Below are 22,462 nucleotides of genomic sequence, written 5' to 3'. Positions count from 1 at the left end.
TTCTTTAGTCCAGAAAATACAAACAATAGTAGAAACCTCAAAACATGCTTGGGCAGTAGTTATTAGAACTATGATTCAAGGAGTAGGATAATACACTACCCTTTAAGGAAAGAACACACATCAGACACCTCACTGTCCCGCTTAAAGTTCATTTCCAAGCAGTTGACAGTTCCCTTATAACAGTTCACTTTACACAGATTAAAAAAAAATACATATGATCTCTCTGACACTGTGATATTTATCTTTCTACTGACAAAAATGTAAGGAAGGAGTCAAATGAGACTTTGATGGTGCATTCCACTGTGATTCAGACACATCAATAAATCAAATCTGGAGAGCTGTCAATAAAAATAGAATAAACATCATTAGCATGTTAATAACCTGCAAACCACAAGCCTGAAAAACCACAGCAAGATAGAGCAAAGGGAAGTCAACATCTTTCCCTGTCTTACCTCTAGGACTTTGCCCTTAAGCAGTCCACTGGGTCCTGCCTGCTCCACTCTAGCAAAAGAAAAAAAAAGGAAAAAAAAAAAAAAAAAAAATATATATATATATATATATATATATTATCTGTATTTAAAAATCTCTGTAATTTAAAATTAAGGGAATATGTTGTAGTCTTTTTAAAAAATGAGAATAAATAATCTGATTTTAAAAATAACTTTTAAAAAGTGTTGATCTTTTAGTTATAAGAAACATTTTGAATGTTGAAATAGTCAGAATGTGATTTAACATATTAACCAAATGGACCCAGATGAGTTAAAGAAAAGGTCAAAGAAGATGAAAAAAAAAAGTAAAAACAAAACCTCAAAACCATGTGCCACACATGAAGAGTCCAAAGTTTATAGGTAGAAGGCTGAAAAGCTGCCTTTGCCATCACTTCCAATCAGATTACTAGAATATAAAAAAACTCAAAATTACATATAAGCACTGAAAGTAAGTGATTCATCTTCTCAACTAAACAAGAAATTAGAAATTAAAGCTATGCTTCCTGGACTATTTTTAATTTAATTTACTCTCCTATTACTTATTATGATTTTGTGTATATATGTACAAAGTATGTTTTTAAAATCATGACTCATCAAAATATATTTTGAAGAAAAATCCAAGTGAAAAACATTTCATAAATATAAAGTAATCATACTGATAGATATTATTTTATGGAAACATAAAATGTAAGTGCAGATTGCTGAATTTTTCTTTTTAATCTTTACTTATAAACCTGATTGTACCTTATCCATTTAATCTGGGAACAAAGAGATGTTTATGAAAACACACAGTGATGAGTACACTGTAATTACCTTATTTTCCTCAGATAATTACCAACACTTCAGTGTTACCATATGTTAAGTAGTAAATAACCTTCAAGAATCTGCTACTGTCTTTACAAAGTTTGATTTAAGACCTTTACTGTCAATTTACAGGAAACCATAAGGCTAGGATGGTGATAAAGCACTGATGATGGATGGTACCACCCAAGCCACCATTCTAATAATGAACTAATGATTCATGCTCAAGGTGCTTTTGAAACATGATTAAGTCTCCAAACATTTCACTAAGGTGGGTTCCCATTACCCTGATCATAAAAGAGAACTCAAATAAGTTTGCCAAGGTTATACAGTGAATGACCCAAGTTTGGAAAAGAATGAAAACAAAAACATAACAGACCCCAGCCTCCCAACTGCCATTGTAAGCTGTATTCATTAGTATTCAGAGAAGCCTTTCAGAGTAATTTATTTCCTTGCTCTGAGTCTATCTGACCTTCTCTGGTGGCCACTGGCAAGTGTTTGCCAAAATGTCACTGACCAAAAAGCTCTTCACAATGCCATGTTTTTTCAAATGAATATGTCATGAATCAGATGAAAATGTCATCAGTGATTTTGACAACAATAAAAGAAAATATTGAATGGATTTAAGAAAGAGAAGATCCCAATTAAAGAAGTAAAAATTACCAGAGAAAATGTCATCAGTAACCATCAACAAATAAGTAAGCAGAGTACAGCTTTCAGAAAGCAAAGGAGCCACAACCTAAAGGGCGGGGTGGGGGGGAATCAGCCAAGAAGCAAATGTTCTTTAATGGATCAAAGAGGGAAGAAAGACTCTTTTTACAAAAGCTTGTGAGAAAATTACTCTTTCTTAGAGATCAGACTGTTGTTCCTAGGGGAAGAAAGAATGAGAATATGGGAGGCAGTGTGTCTAAGCACCTGTGAGGAGCTCTTCATTTTCTTATTTGCATGTCAAAATGAATGACATAATTTGTGAATATCAAAAGTAATCATAGAAAATTAAGTAGAAATTAAATAAAAATTTACTCCTTGATGTCCTTAAAATAGAATGTCAAAAGTTATTGATTTTTCACTTTGCAGTAAGTTTCACCTGTATAACTATTTAAAATCAAACAACCCACTTGGATATATCTATTCTTTTAAAATTTTAAAAAGGGAGAAGGGTGGTCTCACTGAGAAAATTATTTTTGTACTAAGTCTTGGGAGCTTTATCAAAAACAGACCTAACTTGCAAATGCTACTATTAAAATAAATAACTGCCACTTATTATTGATGAATAGAATATATTTTTTTATGTTCTGGAATTTTCATCTGTATATAATTGGCAAATTTTAAATAATAGCTTTAATAGAACTTTCAAAATAATATATGCATAGGCTTTTCATTACCTGCCTGAGGATTAACTATTTTGAAAATTAACTGTGGTCCAGGTTTAGTCCTAAGCAGTTTACTTCACCTAAACACATAAAGAACATCGTTCTTCGAACAGTCAGTTAAAGTGAAATCAATGTCAATATAAGCAGTAATAAAACGGACAGTTGCATTTTAGGATTTCCCTCTATACTGGATTATTATCCCATATTCTCCCCTATAAATTTCCCCAAGTCGAGATCAATATGGATCATCACAGATTCTAAATGTTTTATTAAATGCAATGTTCACATGTAGAACCTACTTAGAGGACCAAAATACAGTGTACAACTAACAGTGATAAATTAGTAAAGATAAATACAACCACTGTAATTAAACATTAGAAAAATATTTTAGAAGAAAAATCACAAGGAAAATATATGTGCATATAATAAATAACAGGAGAATAGCACTATAAAATTACTGTGACTTTGTTTCTATTTAAAGTTATGTTTTTCACAATGGGAGGTGACCATCATGTAGCAGCATTGTCTGTGCCAATGTCTAAATATCTGTCAGGGCCTGCTGGGTAATACTTTATACTTCTCCTCCTCTAACAAGCTTCCCTGTTATCTCCTACTTGGAGATGGATGGCTGCCAAGAGCTATCTCTCTCTCTCTCTCTCTCACACACACACACACACACACACACACACACACAAAGCTGTCTGAGTACTGTGAATAAACTTGTGAAAGAAAAATCCTGGACACAAAAAGAAGACTGGTATCTATTTATAGATTAATTACTAAAAGTTTCTAATTCTAATAATACTATAAAAAACATTAACTGTATAGTAATGCATATTTCTTCAAAGATAGCCATCTCATAAATATACAGAAATCTGCAGAAAGAAATTTTTTTTTCAAGTTCATAACTAAATTAAATAAAAATGACAAGGCATTGTCTTATTTTGTCATTCCTCTTCTAAATAAATTGCTGCCACAAAAATATCATGTTACTTTGGGATTTTTCTCCTTCTGTTTGCATTCTATTTTTTTAATCCAGTAAGGTTAACATGTTGTCAGTTAAATTAAAATGACATTCATACCCACACCATGTACAATCACAAGAATAGGAAGTTATATTCCATGTATGTATGATATATCAAAATACATTCTACTGTCATGTATAACTAAAAAGAACAAATTAAAAAATTGCATCCATGTACCTCATGCATAAACCACCATTCTATGTTGGTGAATTCAATGAGTGCCTGATTAACTCTTGAATTACAATTATGGAACATTTTTAAAAGTTGTATCTACAGTGCTTAAATGAACTTGAATATTTTGACTCACTTATTTAATTTGTTCCATTTCTTATACAATTTGAGTAGATCTTTTCTGTTCACTATATTGCTTGCCATCCAACTAATCAATCAGTAAGCATTTCTCTAGCTCTGGGTAGGAGCTTATAACTATGGAAAAGTCACAATTTCTGAACATAATTTTAATTTCAATGTCACTAATATAATACTCTGAAGAAATTTGTGACCCATCTGAGTGTAAATCAAAACAAACAAAAATATGCAACTTATTCTTTTCCTCCTCTACTCAAACAAAAAATAAGACTCTTAAAATATACATTCCCCACGTAGAAAAATATTTGTGTGTATGTGTATTATGAGCAATGCAATAAAATATTAAAATACATTGGCAATTTATTAAAGGAGAAAAGATTAAATCAAAACCAAAATAGAAATTCAGTTTAAATTCAAGTTAGAAGAAAAAATGGAAACTATTTCCCAAATGAAACCAGTTCTCAAAATACTATAATAAATCATGGAGGAAATGCTCCAAGGCTTTATTCAACAGGCAATAAAAACCCAGAGGCTGGTCTGATTAGTGTGCCGCTATGGTAAATGGTAAGATGAGCAATATATATGTCAGAATCACCTGCTCACTGTGACTGGTTTATTGATGCATGGTCAAGGAGCAGTTAGAATTAAGAATAAATGCATTTCAAAAATGAAAAGATTCCCACTTCTATTTGTAGGGTATTCTGGCAGATATCAATAATATTATTACCTATAAACCATAGAACCTAAGTCCTGCAAGACTTATTACTAAAGGTATAGAAGTTAAAAGGCAAAAATAAAATGGTGATTAATTCTCAGCCATAACCACTCTAAGGCAAAGTCTCCTTTCTTTATTTCTCCTTAATGTGACAATAGAGAAGAAAAGGACAGATATTTAACCTTTAGTATTAATATCTGTTTAATATTAATATCGAGATATTTATTTCTAGTAACACTAGAAACAGCAAATGGGCATCATTTTATTGTAATACTTTATTTGATGATATTTATTTTATTGTTATGATATTTTAATGCTGTGTAGCTAATACTTGTATTCAGTAGACTCCATTGGTAGGTTTAACTGTTTATTGTAACCAAGAGTATTTTTATACTCAGAATAAGCTGTTGGTGGTTCAGATGGACATGCATTCAATCCTAACTCTACCTACTAGATGTAATCATCAGAAAGATAGATTACCTCTTTGTGACTTGTCTTATCTCATCTACAAAATAGGGCATAATGATAGCTATGTCACAGAAGAAAAACTCTTAGCACCTTGTCTGACTTAATATAAAATCCTCAACACAGGGCAACCACAAAGTATCTTAGTCATCAATTGCTATATATGAACCACACCAAAATTAAGTAGCTTTAAAAGTGGGACTTTTATTTGCTTTCAATGCTGTGGGCTAGTGATATGACTTTAGTCCAGCTAAAGTTCTGCTGATTTCACTATATGAGACTACAGGAAACTGAAGGCTTGACTAAGACTGGATGGTCTACAAGGATCTCACTCACATGTCTCACAGTTGGTCCTGACTGCTGGCTAGACTTCTGTCTTCATATGGTCTCTTATCCTTAGAGAGACTGGTCTGGGCTTATTCACATGTTGATGGAAAAAGTCCAAAGAGGCAAGAACAGAAATTGCAAGAACAGAAATTGAAGCCAAAGCTTAGAAATCCCATAACATAATTCCCACTATAGCTACTATTAGAGCAAGTCACAAAGCCAACCCAGAAGCAAAGGGATAGAGAAACAGACTCTACTTCTTGATGGGAAAGCCGGCAATGTCACATTGCACAAGGGAAGTGCATATACAAACAGGAAAAACTTGTGGCTATATTTTGCAATCTCTTATACTTTGAAAAATGAGACGATTTTTATAGCACTTAGGTTATCTTTCAACTATAAGTAATAATTGTGGAGTTCAAGTTGTAAAGGGCAAAAAAAGAAGTTGTAGGGCTGGGGATCTAGCTTATTGGTAGAGTGCTTGCCTTGCATGCACAAAGCCCTGGGTTCAATCCCCAGCACCACCGAAAAAAAAAAAATACTAGTTTGAATTTTCCCCCCAATGGAACAACACTGCTCTGTTTCCTTCAGTGACAGATTTTAAAAGAAGACCAAGATCCCAAACCCATGACTCAGTGGTTGTTTGCTCCGTTTGTTGGGTGGTTTTTCTATGTTCTAAAAGTCCTCAACACTTTTCTTTTGATCTTATCAATATATTTATTCCTATCTTATGTGATAGTTTTACATTTAACAAGCAGCTTTCTAATTGAACATACCATAACAAATAGCATCACTATGAAATCTAGATTGAGTATATAGTACTTCTAGAAACTATGAAATTCATAAAGAAGTAAACATGTCATTGTAAAAAATCATACACTTTTGTTCTTCTCCATGAAAATGGTCACTAGAGAAAAAGTTGGCTTTTGTGATGCAGTTAATTAGCTAGGATGAACGAACTAGTCATACTGATTAAGAAGATAAAACTTACAGTAAATAATTCTTAGGGCTGGGGTTGTGGCTCAGTAACAGAGTGCTCGGGTTTGATCCTCAGCACCACATAAAATGAATAAATAAAATAAGGGTATTATATCCATCTACAACTAAAAAATTCTTCATATCTACTAACAAACAAAAAAGGAGAAAGCTAAAAACTTGAACTTTATCCTTAGTTTACTGTATCAAATATCAATTTCCTCAATATATTTCTAAATTTCTTGTCATAATCCCAGAAAGTTACAAAATGATAATTGTTACCAAGACTAATCTTTAACATGTGTGCCTCTGAAGGATTCATTTCTACATCACAGTCCTCAAAATAACTAATCAATTTGCTTTGGACAACCGCACAGGACAGAATATACCACAAAACACACTACATAGTAAGAATCACTCCTTACAAAGGCAGAGAGGAAAAGGAAAAAGCTACTCACTATCTGGCAATGTGGTGAACAGAGAAGCAGTTTGTGGAATGGTTAATTCCCTCACTAATGGCATCTATAATTTTTAATGATTCCAAGAATTGCCATTATTTTCAACTTAGGATCTGTTACAGCATTATCTTCATTGAGAAACAGTTGGAAACTGAAGTAGTTTTTAATTTTAAACAGTGCTGGCAAAATCGTAATACTCAATAATAAGGAAAATCTCAATAATGTTAAATGTGCCTAATCTGGTTTTTAAGTCATTTTAAATTTTTGATTATATTATAAGAAGTCAAATAGCATTCTTCTAGAGGAAATGTCACTAGCCAGTGCCTCTTTTGGTGGCTATTTCTCTTCACATTGACCAAGGCATCTTGGCATGAATTACTGAAAGTAGATAATTCAAATTGATAATTAGTGGTTGTTAAGGTTTAGAGAAGAGGAGTCTCCCAAAAGCTCAAGTGTCAGACAATGAAAGAAAGTTCAGAAGTGAAACTGTTGAGTTATGAGTGCATTAATCAATTGAATGGATTACCTGGGTGATAACTATAGGCAGGAAGAGATTGGTCACTGAGGGTATGCCTTTGGGGTATATATTTTGCCCCTGGTGATCGAGAGTTATGTCTGCTTCCTGACTGTCATGTCCTAAGCTGATTTCCTCCTTCTGCTGGGATGTTCTGCCTCACCTCAGGCCCAGAGCAATGAAGTCAGCTATCTATCAACTTAAGACTTAAACTGTGAGCTCCAAATAAATCTTTCCCCTCCTCTAAAATTGTTCTGGTCAGATTTTTTGGTCAGCAGAAAAAAATAAGTTAAAATAGGGGTTAAAGGTTACCCTATCCTACAGTTCAGGAATAGGTAATCTACTCCTCAACTTATTTTGTAAGAAATCTTATAAATGTCTAAAATAGCCTTTTTTGTTTAATTATTTCAAAGTTTTACATGGGTGATAAATACACTATATGTTATATGGAATAGTTATCACTTTTTAAAAATAGTGACTATTCTAACATTTTTTAATTATATTGCTTACTAATCTTAATTGCCAGGATTCTAAGACGGTTCCAAAGAGCATCTTGAACAAACAGAAAAGCAATTAGCCTAAATTAATTGCTTTGCTGATGTGATTTGCAGTAGGTATGCATAGTGGTTTTGAAACTCCTGCCAGTGCTTTCACAACTTGATGTTTTGATGATTTTTTTAGCCTATTTTTGCACCAGAGCAATTAACCAGATAATTGTTCTAATGTGAACCTGGACTTAATCAGTATGTTTAGGTTCACAGTAGCAATTAATCAAATACTAAACATATATTTAAAGAACATTACTTAAAAGTACTACAAGAAGAGCTAAGAAAAAACTTTCAACATTTTTTTTCATATAGCCATACCTTTCTCACCAAGGAGAAGAGCAAATGCTGTAACTATTTCCTTTTTTCAATTAATAAGAAAGGCAAGTGAAGTTTCTAGTTCTTCATTTAAAAGTATTCCAGTCCCTAATGAACATGAAAATTCTATTTATTGTAAAAATAATGAGACTATAGCTTTCAAATAAAGAGCATACAATACATAAAGCAAGCTCTATCTGAATACAGACAATGACACCAAATCCTTATTAAATATCAGCTTCATTTAGAAATAAATAAATCTGGAAGAAAGGGAGCATTTGAACCAACTCGCTGAATTTCAGCCAATGCTTGAAACAAATTTAAAAGCAGATTTATTCATCCTACAAAAGCAGAATTTATAATTCTCTTAATACAAATGTATAAAAATTACTTCTCAGAGCAGTGGCCCATGCACAGTGTGGGGGGAGGGGATGAAATAAAAGTAAGAGGCCCAAAGATGAGGACACAGGACCTCCTTAAAAGGAGAGAGACTTGGGCTGGGTTTGTGGCTCAGTGGTGGAGTGCTCACCTAGCATGTGCGGGGGCCTAGGTTCAATCCTCAGCATCACATAAAAATAAATAAAAAGAAAATAAAGATATTGTATCCAACTATAGCTAAAAAATAAATATTAAAAAAAGGAGAGAGACTTAAAACAGCACAATGATATATGCCACTAAAAGAGGGATGTGCAATGAATTCAGTTAGACAATAACGTGATGCAGCACTTCATTATAATCACCATTATTATTTCATATTTTCTTTAAATATAAAGTATTTCATATTCATTTTAAGAGAGATTAATAGTTGCAGTGTTCCTATAATTGTTAATGTCAATTTTGCTATAATCATACTTCAATAAGTAAAGAGCTATTTTATAGTGCTTTAAAGTAAATATTTTATCAGTTAAAGAATTATATACATAAAACCATTCCATTTTCATAAGGCAAAGGGGTCCAAGCTAAAAGTATTCTGTCATTCTTCATGTCTTCAGGAAACCACCCCCTTTCTTAATTTTTAAAAGGACTGTCATATAGAAAATAACCCAGGTACATGTATGTCAGGTCTGCCATTTTTAATTATCACCAATCAAGTCCCAGAAATTTCTTCTCTGGTTAAACGTGTGTACCTATTTTATGAGATATTTCTTTATGCCACTGTTCATAAACTATTTTAGGATGAAGTCAAATCCCTTGCACTAAATTAATAACTAATCACAGGAGATATTTATCATCTCAAGACTTTTACAAGAATTGTCAGATTTAATCACCTTTCTCATATTTTCACTATTTACTGGGCTTCATTTATCATACATTTTAAAATTTTGACAACAGTGAGTTATTTTACTTACTATTTCTAGTTTGAGGGATTAAGCATAAGAGAACTCCTAGAAGAAGTTGGGGTGGGAAAGATGGTCAAATTCATCCAAGCAGTCAATAATAAAACTACTGTTTTCATCAAAAAAAAAAAATGAAGATTTACTTCATTATTGACAATTTAAAAAAAGATTTGAGCCAAAACCATAGGCTCATAGTACTACGTTCATTATCATATAAAATGCATCACATTCTTTCCCAAAATTTAATCATGAATTTTGATTTCATATCATTAGAAAACATGTTTTGTTTTCTTTTGTTTTAAATCCTGCAAACTTCACTGGAGGTGTAGTTTGTAGAAGAACATGTGCTTAGTATTCATGAGGTCAATCCTAGCACCAAAAACAAACAAAATTTAAAAAGCAAACAAAAAAAACCCTCCTATTAATGCCCACTATATCTGTTTATTCATGTTTATATTGCCTGGAAAACATAAAGTTAGTAGCAATATTTACAGTAACACACTCAAGAATGCCCATAGTATAACACAAGTGAAGCTCTATTATTATTTGTAGTGGCATTCACTTGCACATTATTGCTCACTAGGTTCCAAAGACATATAAAAATTAAAATTATCATTACAGGTTAGTACTATAATAAAAATTCACATTATTTTGTTAAACAACATAATATGAACATGGAGAAACACTAGACAAAACTCATTCACAACAAATCTAATTTCCTTCCCATTTCCAGAACTGGAATTAGAAATCAAGCAGGCTGGGAGAAGATGCATCTTATATAGATATTCCTTTCAAGTCATTTCGCTAGGTTAAATTCTTTGGGATTACAGGCTAATTAGTATTTCCTTAAAAATTATATTAGTAACTAGAAATACTGAATGAATTGGTAACAACTGATATCCACTATTACTACTATTGAACAATTGACAAATTCCTTCAAATTCGAATACAGTAAGAATCTTACATGACAATAAATATATACATTGTTTTGCCAAAGCAATTTGACCTGTTGTAGAAAAATACCATCAATTATTTGAAAAATCACATATAAAAGAAAAAGTGTATAGATTAGTCACATCAATCATTTCTTACCAAAGGTACTAAAACCATTAATGAAATTAGCTTCCTTCTCCTTAATTGAAAAACAAAGTATATATCCAGTATTCTTCTTTAATTGGCAATGGTTATTTGCTAAAAGTGAAAAGAAATATTCACAGAAAGCGAAATAAATGTGTGCCATTACATACTTAAATAAATACCTGCACAAAATTCATGAGAAAATTTTGAGACCAACTGTGAGTTTAGGTGTGATATAAAAATGGACAAGACTTTCTACTTTTCCTCAAAAAATTTCATAAGAAATGAAGAATATTTATAAATGGAATTGTTTGAAAAAATACTTCTTATTACAAAATAAGCTGTTTAAAAAATCTTCAACTGCATGTATACAATGAAATATCCAAAATTTGTCACCTTTTATACATGCTATAGGGAAAAGAGAAGACAACCTTCTAGTGATGTTCAGAATTCTCAAGCATAGTCTGCTGAAATCAGATAACCTTACTACTTAAGGTAAAACATTTAGAAATTCAGAAGGGAGCAGCAGCAGCACAAATGTTAAAACTCAAAGAATACCAAGATGACAAGCATGGAGTGGGACTTTCCTGAGCCTACCAGGACATATGGTCCCCCTTAGGTTTGAGGGAGAATAGGGTACTGGAGACAATGAGCCCTTAGTGAATAGAGCTTGGATTTTGAAGGCATACAAAAATAAGTTCTGTTCCTGTCTTCACCTGGTGCGAGTGGTCCACATCTCTGGGCCTTAATTCCTTTGTCTGGGGTTCATAATTTCTTTCTCAGGGTTATAGCTGAGATTATAGCTGAGATTAAATGGTACAATGTATATAGACACTCTGATACTGATTGTAATAAATCAGTAGCTATTATTAGTTATTGTTATTATCCTTGCTCCAGAAAAAGAAGAAAACTGTGGGAGAATATTATACACTCTGACCTCAACTGGCACTTCAAAACCAAGTACAGTTTTAAAGAGAGGGCTAAAAATAGATAGAAGGACACAGAAGACATCACTTTTGCAGATGGGTTGGAAGCCTAGCTACTGGTTGCTTCAATACCATACTATCATTCTCGGTATGGTCTAACAAATAATTGTGAATATGTAAATATAAGACAATGTCAAAAGATGACTACTTCAAACTAACATCACTTGCTCAGAAAGATGCCTAAAATCTTCCCAGGACTCAGTAAACTATATTTCATTATTCTTTTGGCATAAATATGAATGAATGTTATACAATAAATACAAAAAATATCCAGTAGATTACAGAACTAAGTCAAAACTCAGTTTTACTAAAGCTCCAACTAGCCAGCCCAGCCACATTATTAGGTACCAAAAGTATTCAGTCAGACAGCTCACCCTTTTACTAAGGAAGGACAGTTCGACTGAAAATATAATCAGGAAGCTGCTTTAATAGTAAGCATTATTATTGTTTTGTTTTGTTTTTTTTCTTAATGCTGAGATCTCACTATGTTGCCCAGGCTGGCCCTGGACATCTGGGTTCAAGTGATCTTCATGCCTTAGCTTCTGGAGTAGCTGGATACAGGCAAGCACCACCATGCCCATTAAAATAATTAGTATTATTTTGCTTCCTCTTTATTTCCAAGTTCAGACTTTTATAGGAGAAAGCTGGCCATACTCTACACTCTATACTCTAAGATGAAAAGTATTCCTCTCCTCTAGACCACTTAACTTTAACAGAAATCAAACTCAAATTCAACTATGCCTGCTGGATTCAATGGATAGGTTTGTCCCCCTTGGGCAATCTTTAAATCTGAGACTCTAGGAGAATTAAGTAATATTAGGGGATCGAAATGAAATAAAATTCTAAGTCCACTGTGACATGACATTCACTAGAAGATGGTAGATTATCTACCCAGTCCTGGAACACTTATAAATACAATATATAGCGTATGTTCACAAAACAATTCTGGAAATAAAACACAATGGGCACTCAGCAAATATTTTATTATACCAACACCTGTTCAAATCCTTTCTGAACTTTATTTCTAAATATCACCATTTTTTATTGAATAAACGGAAATTTGAAGAAAGAAACAGAATAAACATTCAGAAATGATCAAGGGAGTTAGAAAAATCTTTATATAAAGCCTCATTGAGTTTTACATGAGCCAGAGTACTGTCAGTCTCACTGAACAAGGTGGAAGAGTAATCTGTCATGTTACAACAGTAACCTGAATAAACTTAAAAGACTCAACAGGGCTTTTCCTATAAGGAAAGAGAAAAATAGTATTAAGATTTTTAACACTAAAAACAAAGGAATCATGAGTCAAATACTAAGTACCACCAATGAATTCATTTAAAAACAAACAAGCTTAGGGGCAGAGGTTATAACTCAGTGGCAGAATACAAACTTAGATGTCCAAGTCCCTGTGGTCAATATCCAGAACCAAAATAAATAACTTTAAATGACAGTTTTGAAGTTGAAGGAGTTTAGTAAACTAGTCCAACCCTCTTTATCTTACATGAGAGTGAGTTTTCCATCTTAGAATGTCATCAATGAAAATAAAAGCTTTTAACTTATTGTAAACTAAATTGTTTCCTTTTTTTTTTTTTAACTCCTACCTATTGGTCAAAGTTTTAGTGTCTGAAATAACAAAAAACTAATTCAGGTAGATCAATTAACTCTCAGTTATCTGTCATACATCTTACCATACTCTAAAAGAACTATCTGGCTTAAAATATGAAATATCTAAAAATCTCTACATTCTGGGTTTTAAAGGAGAATTCAGGTTGTAGACTATGTGGAAGACAGCCAGATAATATGGAAGCATGGTCGTGCCTGGTGAGAAGAGTAGAGAACTGGAGCAAAGTCCAAGAGAACAGCCCATTCCTTGTCCTGCAAAATTGTGTTGCAAGATCCAAAACATTTTCAACAAAAGATCCAAATTCAGAATTCTTATGTGCACTATCCCAATTTTTAAAGTGCTAACAACTGTTTCAATTTTTAAAAACACTGTATATGCCAAACAAAACACCTTTGTAGACTGGATTCAGATGTGACCTATCAGTTTGCAACTTCAAATGGTCTTATTTAAAAATTTTTTTAAAGAGAAAATATCTATAGTTATCACCCTAAACTTCAGCACATATAAAGGGAATTAGCAATATGTTGTCGACTTTATTATATAGTTAAACTATCCACAACAGTCTAATATTTAAAATTGTCCAATTTTTGAAGTATATACTGATTTAACAGCTCCCTGCACATAAAATATTCAACACCAAATTACGGCATCATAATCCACTTCAACAACAACTGCTATGGTTTGGATGTGGTTTAAGTATGTCCTCCAGAGACTCATGTGTTAGGAAATTGGTCCTCAGTGTGGCAGTGTTGAGCTGGTGGAACCTTTAACAAGTGGAGTCTACTGAAAGCTGGTTAGGTCTTTTGGGGATGCTGTGCTCAAACAGACTATGGTGGTTCTCATGAGATCTCAGTTGGTTCCTACAAGAATATGTTGTTATAAAAAGGCAAGTCTGATCCTGAATTTTTCTCTGGCTTCCTTTCTTACCATGAGACCTCTTCTGAAGGTATGTCTCACACTGTGATTAGGACTCACTAGAGACTAAACACATGGGCCACTTTATTTTAGATTTCCTGCCCTAGCTAAATACAATCTTTTTCATTATATATTACCCATCCTCTGATATTTTGTTATAGCAATGAAAAACCCTGGTTTTTGCTATGCTTTCTGATGTTAGCTAGTAGATGCTAAATAATCTTTCATTTCTCTTATATTATTAAGCTATAATAATTGCTCCTAATTCATAATTAAGTATTGTCAACTTTCAAATGAAAAAATCATTTGATAATGAGTATACTGATAGTAGGACTGGATTAAGGTTCCCCTCCCCCAGGATCAATGTCAAAAATTGAAAATGGGGAGATTACCTTTTTGATAGTAGATTTAAAAATTAAAAGTAGCTTTTATAAAGATCTATTAAAGTTAATTATATTTCTTTTAATACTTATTGTCACAAAAAGAGCTATTATAAGCATATTTCTATAAAGATGCTCAGAATCATTCAGTTTTTCACATATCAGTTTTTTGCATACAAAACATGCTGCTTTGGGGCACTGTGTCAAACATACAAATATGTTAAAGATCAAAATAGATTTAAATTGCAAATGATTTATATCAAGTACAAAGAAACATTTGAATAAACTTATAGTCAGAGACAGGGAAAAAGACATAATAATCTTATGTTTAATTTAAATCATTGATAGAAATAGTGTTCTCTTTTCATATAACACTGGAATTTATTTGTATTCAAAAGCAATGGTAAATGTCAAATGACTATAAGACCATCCTTCTGAATACAAGAAAATATCATGCTGTTTAACTCTCACAACACAAAAAGTGCCTTCAGAAAAACAGAAGATAAAGAACAGCATGTCTCAGTCAAATAGATCAATTGCAGTACCACAACATGCTAGCAGATAACCATGAGCATACAGAAAATTTCCTTAATTACTATATACTTTTAAACATTTGAACTTCAAAAAATATTCAGATAAGAACTTTAAAAATCTATAAAAGTAACTAAGATTAGTATCGAAGTTAATCTTAATGTGAGGAATGCTTTATTAAAATTAGCAACATTTAAGATGGATCCTTAAAATTGCTATTATATAGGCTACTATGTAATATATAGAATATAGGTTCTAGTGTTGAAAGAAAATAATGAGTTCAATAAAATAAAAAAGCTAAATGTCAATTGTGTATGAATTTCAGCTATCAAATGAAAAACTGACTCAATAGCCACTTACTTTTTCTTGTTTGTCCTCATTCACTTGTGTGTGTGTGTGTGTGTGTGTGTGTGTGTGGCGGTGGGAGGGGAGGGGGAGTAGTGTTCTGGAGATTGAACCCAGGGCCTTATGCATTCAAGGCAAGCACTCTACCAACTGAGCTATAGCCCCAGCCCCTCATTCACTTTTTACTTTATCAGTGACACACACACACACACACACACACACACAAAAAGCATTAAAAAGCCAAAGTCAAATAATTGGTCTAAATTTAATAAGACTAATCTGACCTTACTCTGAAAGAAAGACTTAAATGAAAACATGTGTAAAGTGCCTATCAATTACCTGGGTAATAAAGGTTACTTTTGTCCCCACTATCCTCATTATTATCATTAAGTCTTATATAACCTAAAAACAGCAACCTTTGAGAGCAGCAGGGTCTCAGTGCCCCCAGTCTGAGACATAGTACCAAGTATTTAGTAGGAGGTTAATAAATGCTTTCTTGATTTACTGAAGGATAATAATAATAAATGAATGTAAAAGAGAAGCTAATTGATAGTCTAAAAGCATTAGTACATTCCAGTGGCCTCTATATGAAAGGTTACTAACCCATCTCAGCTAAGTGGTGAAATTATAATTAGGTCTGATGGGAAGTCCCAGATTTATACCAATATAATTACAAATATTACTTAGCTTGGTAATATAGTATGGCAAGAACAATGAGATGAGTAATTTAGATGATCCTGTAAAGTGGGTTTTAATGTTTAAAAGTTCTATTATAGTACACAGGATAAGTGCAAGTAGTATAATTAAAACCTAAAAGAGTCTGATCTTTAAAACTCTACTGGTCAACCTCATTAACATGCATGTTTTCTCAATTAATCCAAACTTTTCCATTAAAAACAAAAATATACTTTCATTCATTGAAAATAAATCTCCACAGTATATATATTTAAGATCAAACACCAAATAACTGTTACAGTTAAATAGAAAAGAAATGATTGAAACTGCATAAGGTTTGAAAACATGAAGACTAACAAAGAGAAGGAAAGGCACTGTGAGGGCTGCCCACGTTTTCATTCTGTAAGTCACCCAGTTACAGCTAAATAAGCATTTAAAGATCTGGAAGACTGGAAGTTCCTGGACTTCTTTGTTTCAATGATATAAACTTATGCAATCCATAAAATCATATATGGACTGCATCATATTTAACAATTATAGTATCCTTCAATTAGTGACTCTCCTACATAGGACAGATACACAGAAAATTATTGTGGAATATAATCTTTTTTGCAGAAACAGTTTTTTTTTCCCTTTAATTTAATGAATTGCTAAGAAAGTTATCTCAATAGTAAGCTAATGTTAAACAACTAAAACTACAAAATTATTTTATTTACTTAATTTTATTATTATGAAAAGCTTTGTAAACATTATTTTAATCATTACATAATTGCCTATATAGAAAAATGTCAATTATAGAGAAAAAATTTAACTTTTAAACTATTATCAATTTTCCCCTAGATTTTGATATGCTTCATATAGTGAATATTACTAGAGAACAATAAATGCTTTTTATAAATGATGACCATATGTCCATGCTACATTATAAAATTTTTCAAGAAATTTGAATATTTGAAATATTAGTAAATATTATAAGAAAAATGTTATGGATTAAAGACTTAAACATAAGACCTGCAACTATAAAACTACTAGAAGAAAAAATTAAGGGGAATGCTTCATTCCACTGGAATGGGCAAAAATTTTTTGAACAAGATCCTAAAAGTACAAGACATAAAAGCAAAAGTAGACTACTGGGATTATATTAAACCTAAAATCTTCTGCACAGCAAAGAAAACAATCAGAGTGGAGAGATGACCTATGAAATGGGAGAAAATATTTGCAAACTACATAATTAATAAGGGGTAAATTCTCTATATATCTAAGATATATAAGGAACTCAAAGAATTCAATAGCAAAAAAACCCGAACAACCCAATCAAAAAATGGACAAAAGACCTAATTAGACATTTCTTAAAAGAAAACACACAAATGGCCAACAGGTATATTTAAAAATCCTCAATATCACTAATCATCAGGGAAATGAGCTATCACTTCACTCCAGTAAGAATGGCTATTATTAAAAACAACAACAACAAAAAATAAGTGCTGGCAAATTTGGGGAGAAGACAATCTTTTCACACCATTGGTCAGAATTCAATAGGTACAGCTGTTACAGAACACTGTTTGGCAGTTCCTTAAAAAATTCAAAATAGGATAACCATATGATCCTATAATCCTACCACTGGATATATATCCAAAGGAAATGAAATCTATATGCCAAAAAGACATTTGCACTCCGAAATTTACTGAAGCCTATCATAATACCCAAGATATGGAAACAATTAAATGTTCATCAACTGATGAATAAAGAAAATGTAGTATATATGTATGCATGTATTTATTTAAAAATAAATACTAGCAAAAATAAATACTTATATATATATATATATGTGTGTGTGTGTGTGTGTGTGTGTGTGTGTGTGTATATATATATATATATATATATATATATATATATATATCTCCACTAAAAGTATGAAATCCTGTCATTTGTAGAAACATGGATGAATCTGGAGATCATTATTTTAAGTGAAGTAAGCAAGGCACAGAAAGACAAGTACTGCATTATCTCAATTATATACAGAATATTAAAAAAAATTTGATTTCATATAAGAATCCTATGCTCATTACCAGAAGCTGGGCAAGAAGTTGATCAATGGGTAATAAGTTACAGTTAGACAAGAATAAGAAGTTCTAGTGTGCTCTTGCACAGTAGGGTGATGATAAATAATGATAATGTACTATTTCAAAAATCTAGAATAAAAGGATTTTGAATGTTTTCACCATGAAAAAATAGGTTAATATTTGAAGAGACAGATATCTTTAATCTGATTTAAACATTAAACAATGTGAACAGATATCAAAATATCACATGGTACCCCACATATATGTACAATTATTACTTTATGTATCAGTTAAAATTATAAACATTAAAAATAAATACTAGCAAATATTTATTAAGAAGTAAAGGCTATCATATAATATAAAGAGTTATTCGGGATAATCTAAGAAAGTTTCACTAGAAATTCCCATAATTGGGGAAAATGAGATCTATATGATTTCATTATTGAAATATAAAATGAATTAGAAGTGGGGGGAGGGAGTCTTGGATGTAAATAATTATCTGATAAAAACAACAAATTATTTCTATTTATAAAAAGTATTTCAATCTAAATAGGTTTTAATTTTAGCTAAAATAGTGCTTTGTATTTTGAAAGCAAAATATATTTGGTGATCTATCTTTTAAAAAAATTCTTGAGGGCTGGGGTTGTAGCTCAGTGGTAGAGCACTTGCTTACCATGTGTAAGATATTGGATTCGATCCTTATCACCACATAAAAATAAATAAAGTTATTTAAAAAAATTCTTGAAAAGTTAGTGGGCAAGAATTCTGTCCCATGCCTATATTTACAAACCTACATCAACTAATCAGTATTGCCAATACAGCTATGCAGTTGCTTTCAATATTAAAATCTACTCCTAAGAGTTTGTCTACATCTTTTTATTCCTTCAGGCAATACTTTAAAGAAGAATGGATTTATCATTATTTATAAGACTTTCCACTGTACACATTTTTACACTATATTTTAAACTGTTCATCAAATAACTTCCATTTTCAAAACAAATTATTCAAAGAACAAAATGTCTTCAAGAATAGGTCTAAATGTTTTATGTTTGGGATGATTTCTCAGAGTCATTTTCCTTAGTAAATATACAGTAAAATCAACCACAAAAAAAAAAAAGCAAAAATATTAAAAAGACAAACAATATATCCTAGATGGGTAACAAAGAAAAGAATGAACAGACTACTATTGCAATTATTTAGGCAAACATTTCCATTAGAGCACATAAAAACCTGCTGTATTTATAAGCAATGGATGCATTAAAAGTTTAAGCCTAGACAGTTTTCAAAACTTAAGCCTATCAATTTGAAAAGGCACAGCTGCAATCAGTTTTACTTAAAGTTGACATGCCTTGTTATAATGGCAATTAGTATTTGTTACATGTTTTCCTCTGTTGTTAAGATGTTACAACAGTTACCTGTCATTTATGATCCAGTTCAGACAGAGATTGAGAGAGCTAAGATTTTTGCACCTCTTGACAATTTCCATCACAGTTTCATTATCCAGTTCAGTGATATGACGTAAGTCCAAGCTGGAAAGGTTTCTTAGCTAATAAGATAAATAAAATGAAAGATAAAAAGGTAAATGCTACATGCATTCTCAAAAACTATAGTACAGTTCATCACAAAGTAGAGTATCACTGTATTTAAAACAGATAACAGTCCAGAATTATCATCTACATAATATTTTACATACCAAATTAAAAATGAGTGTGGAACTCTATGATGAATATATAAATGGCATCAAATGCTAAAATAAAACAGATTTTATTGATAAAACAAAATCAAATATTAGCGAATTCTTATCTAATAGGTGAGGGAAAGCTGTTGAATACACTATAAAAAGGATCTACAATTGGGTAAACTTATTCTTACAGTGTTAAATTTCAGATATTTATCTTCATAATTATAATGCCATTTCTGAATAGGTTTTCTCATTTTTGAAAGATGAAATATGAGTAAATGCTCAGGGGAAATAGGACTAACTTTCTTCCCTATTTTAGGTAGATTTATCTGTCCTTGAGTACATACCCACCATAAGAATGATGGTTGTATACCAGAAAATCTCAGAAATGACTATCTCACAAATGAACAAGTGAATTACAACTCCAAACAGAGGACACATGGAATGTAGCCTTTAATCACCTCTTTAAAAGCCCCTGTTGCTGCTGATGGGCAGAATCACAGCCTTTGGGACAGGAGTCCCCTGTGTTTCTCCTCTGCTAGCAAAGCAATAAAATGTTTTTCCTTTTAAAAAAAAAATATGATAAATGGTTAATTCCGAGATATCTTGGCGATATTTGATCAATGTACTCCAAATTGTACTATTTTATCAATATACTCCATCCTGAAACAATATAAAACACTTAAGAAGCAAAATTTTCTCTACATTCCACCTCCCACACTTCTTCATTTTCTTGATTCCTTTCTTCAGGTTTCCTGTCTTCCCCTGATGCTTACTCTTCAAAAGCAACTTAACAATATCATTTACTCAAAGGTGGAAAGATCTTAATTATCCTCTTCAAATAAGGTACATTTCAAATAGGTATTTTTGCTTAATAAAATGCAAAGAATCAATCTGGAGGAATGTGGTAGATAACATTACATTCTACCACCCCAGGAAAGATGTCTGTGCCCTAATATCTTACTTACTTCGGCAATACAATCATATATACATGATTGAAGTTATGGACCCAAAAATGAGAAGACTATGCCAAATTATTCAAGGAGGCCCAATTTAATCTCATGATCCCTTTAAAAGATTCTCCTAGTTAAGCAGAGAATCTCAATGTTAGAGAGATGTGACCAAAGAGATAGAGTCATGAAAGGAATTTAATGAGACTTTTTGTTTCTTTTAATTTTTTCTTTTTAGATATACATGACAGTTGACTGTATTTTGACATATTATACATACATGGAGTAAAACTTATTCTAATTAGGATCCCATTCTTGTGGTTGTACATGATCCATGTGCCTTTTAAAAGCACTGAATGTGAGGGAAGAGAACCAGGAATCAAGGAATGTGAGTAGCTCAAGAGCTGGAAACAACACAAGCTGGACAGCCAGAAAGAAATAGGGACCTCAGACCTACAACCTTATAGAACTTAATTCTGTCAAAAACTTGAACCAGGAAAAAAATTTGACTATTTCCTTAAGTTTTCAGGAAGGAACACAATTACGTCAACACCTGGAGTTCAGCCTGGTGAAATGGACGACAAGCAGATTTCTAATTTACAACGTTAACAGTGAGATAATAAATTTGTGCTGTTTTAAGCCACTGAGTGAGTGGGGACTTGTCACAGCAGCACTAGGAAACTAGTACACAACATTTCCAGCACCTTAAGGGAGCTCACCCAGGACTATATGCCTCACAGTTCCTGGTCTCTGATTTAGAGACCTCTGTCAAAAGCCTCAGAGTGGTGAAAGAGCCAAGACCTCCTTGGAGTCAGTTCAATTTAATCCCCCAAAGAAAAGCAGACACTTGAACCTTTACTGTAAATGTTCTTTTTATCTGCTGTCCAATATGGTAACCATTAATCACATGTAGTTACCAAGTACTTCAAATGTGACCAGCATGGCAGGGACATAAATCTTAAATTTAATTTTAATTCCTTTACACAATTTTATATCTGTGTGCTGCCAGTGGCTACAATGTTGGACATAGCTCTCCTAAATATGAATGGTCACTGGAGGAATGGGAAGTCAGTCAGCCAAGTAAACACTTTGCACCTCAGTTCAAAAAGGGAGAAACTAGCTCCCTGATACCCATGAAGCACAGGCAGGTCCAGATCAGCCCGGCTGACAGTGACAGAGCCCCACACTGGGTTCAGAGACAGCTGACAGCCACAACACTGAATGCCACAGAGCTGTATCTTTGAACACATCACCCAATGCCACAACCCGGTGTCCCCCATAGGACCGGAGACTCCATTACTGAAAGCAACCACCTCAAGCATGGGACACCTTCGTTGCCATCTTTAGTTGGGGAACTCCCAGCTTGGAACACTGGCTGGACAGGTAGTCCCCAACTCCTTCCTCTCCCTAGCAGCCACTAACTCCACACAAATACAAAACAGCTCTTTCCAATACAAAACATCTCTCCAAGACAGGTGTGCAGCCCTCGTAGCCCAAACTACAAGACCTCTGGAGAGAAGGGTCCCTGATTAGGAAGTAGAAAGAGAGGAAGTAAATGAAATACAGTTTAGAGACTAAATTAGAG

The 22,462-nt window shown here is 32.6% G+C and overlaps 1 protein-coding gene across 2 annotated transcripts in view; it reads right to left on the bottom strand.

Annotated features, from left to right (window-relative positions):
* Positions 1 to 22,462, bottom strand: part of Fbxl17 (F-box and leucine rich repeat protein 17) — a 532,270-nt gene that overhangs the window by 295,889 nt on the left and 213,919 nt on the right. For both annotated transcript variants that reach the window (XM_046459970.2, XM_046459969.2), the window contains exon 6: positions 19,662 to 19,792. In XM_046459970.2, the coding sequence (XP_046315926.1) occupies positions 19,662 to 19,792 (131 nt within the window). The remainder of the gene's footprint in view (positions 1 to 19,661; positions 19,793 to 22,462) is intronic.

This window comes from Marmota monax, unplaced genomic scaffold (genome assembly GCF_021218885.2).
Source record: "Marmota monax isolate L192 unplaced genomic scaffold, Marmota_monax_Labrador192_F-V1.1 WCK01_AAM20220418_F8-fsc00006, whole genome shotgun sequence".
Taxonomy (NCBI): domain Eukaryota; kingdom Metazoa; phylum Chordata; class Mammalia; order Rodentia; family Sciuridae; genus Marmota; species Marmota monax.
This window is presented reverse-complemented; position numbering and strand designations above follow the sequence as displayed.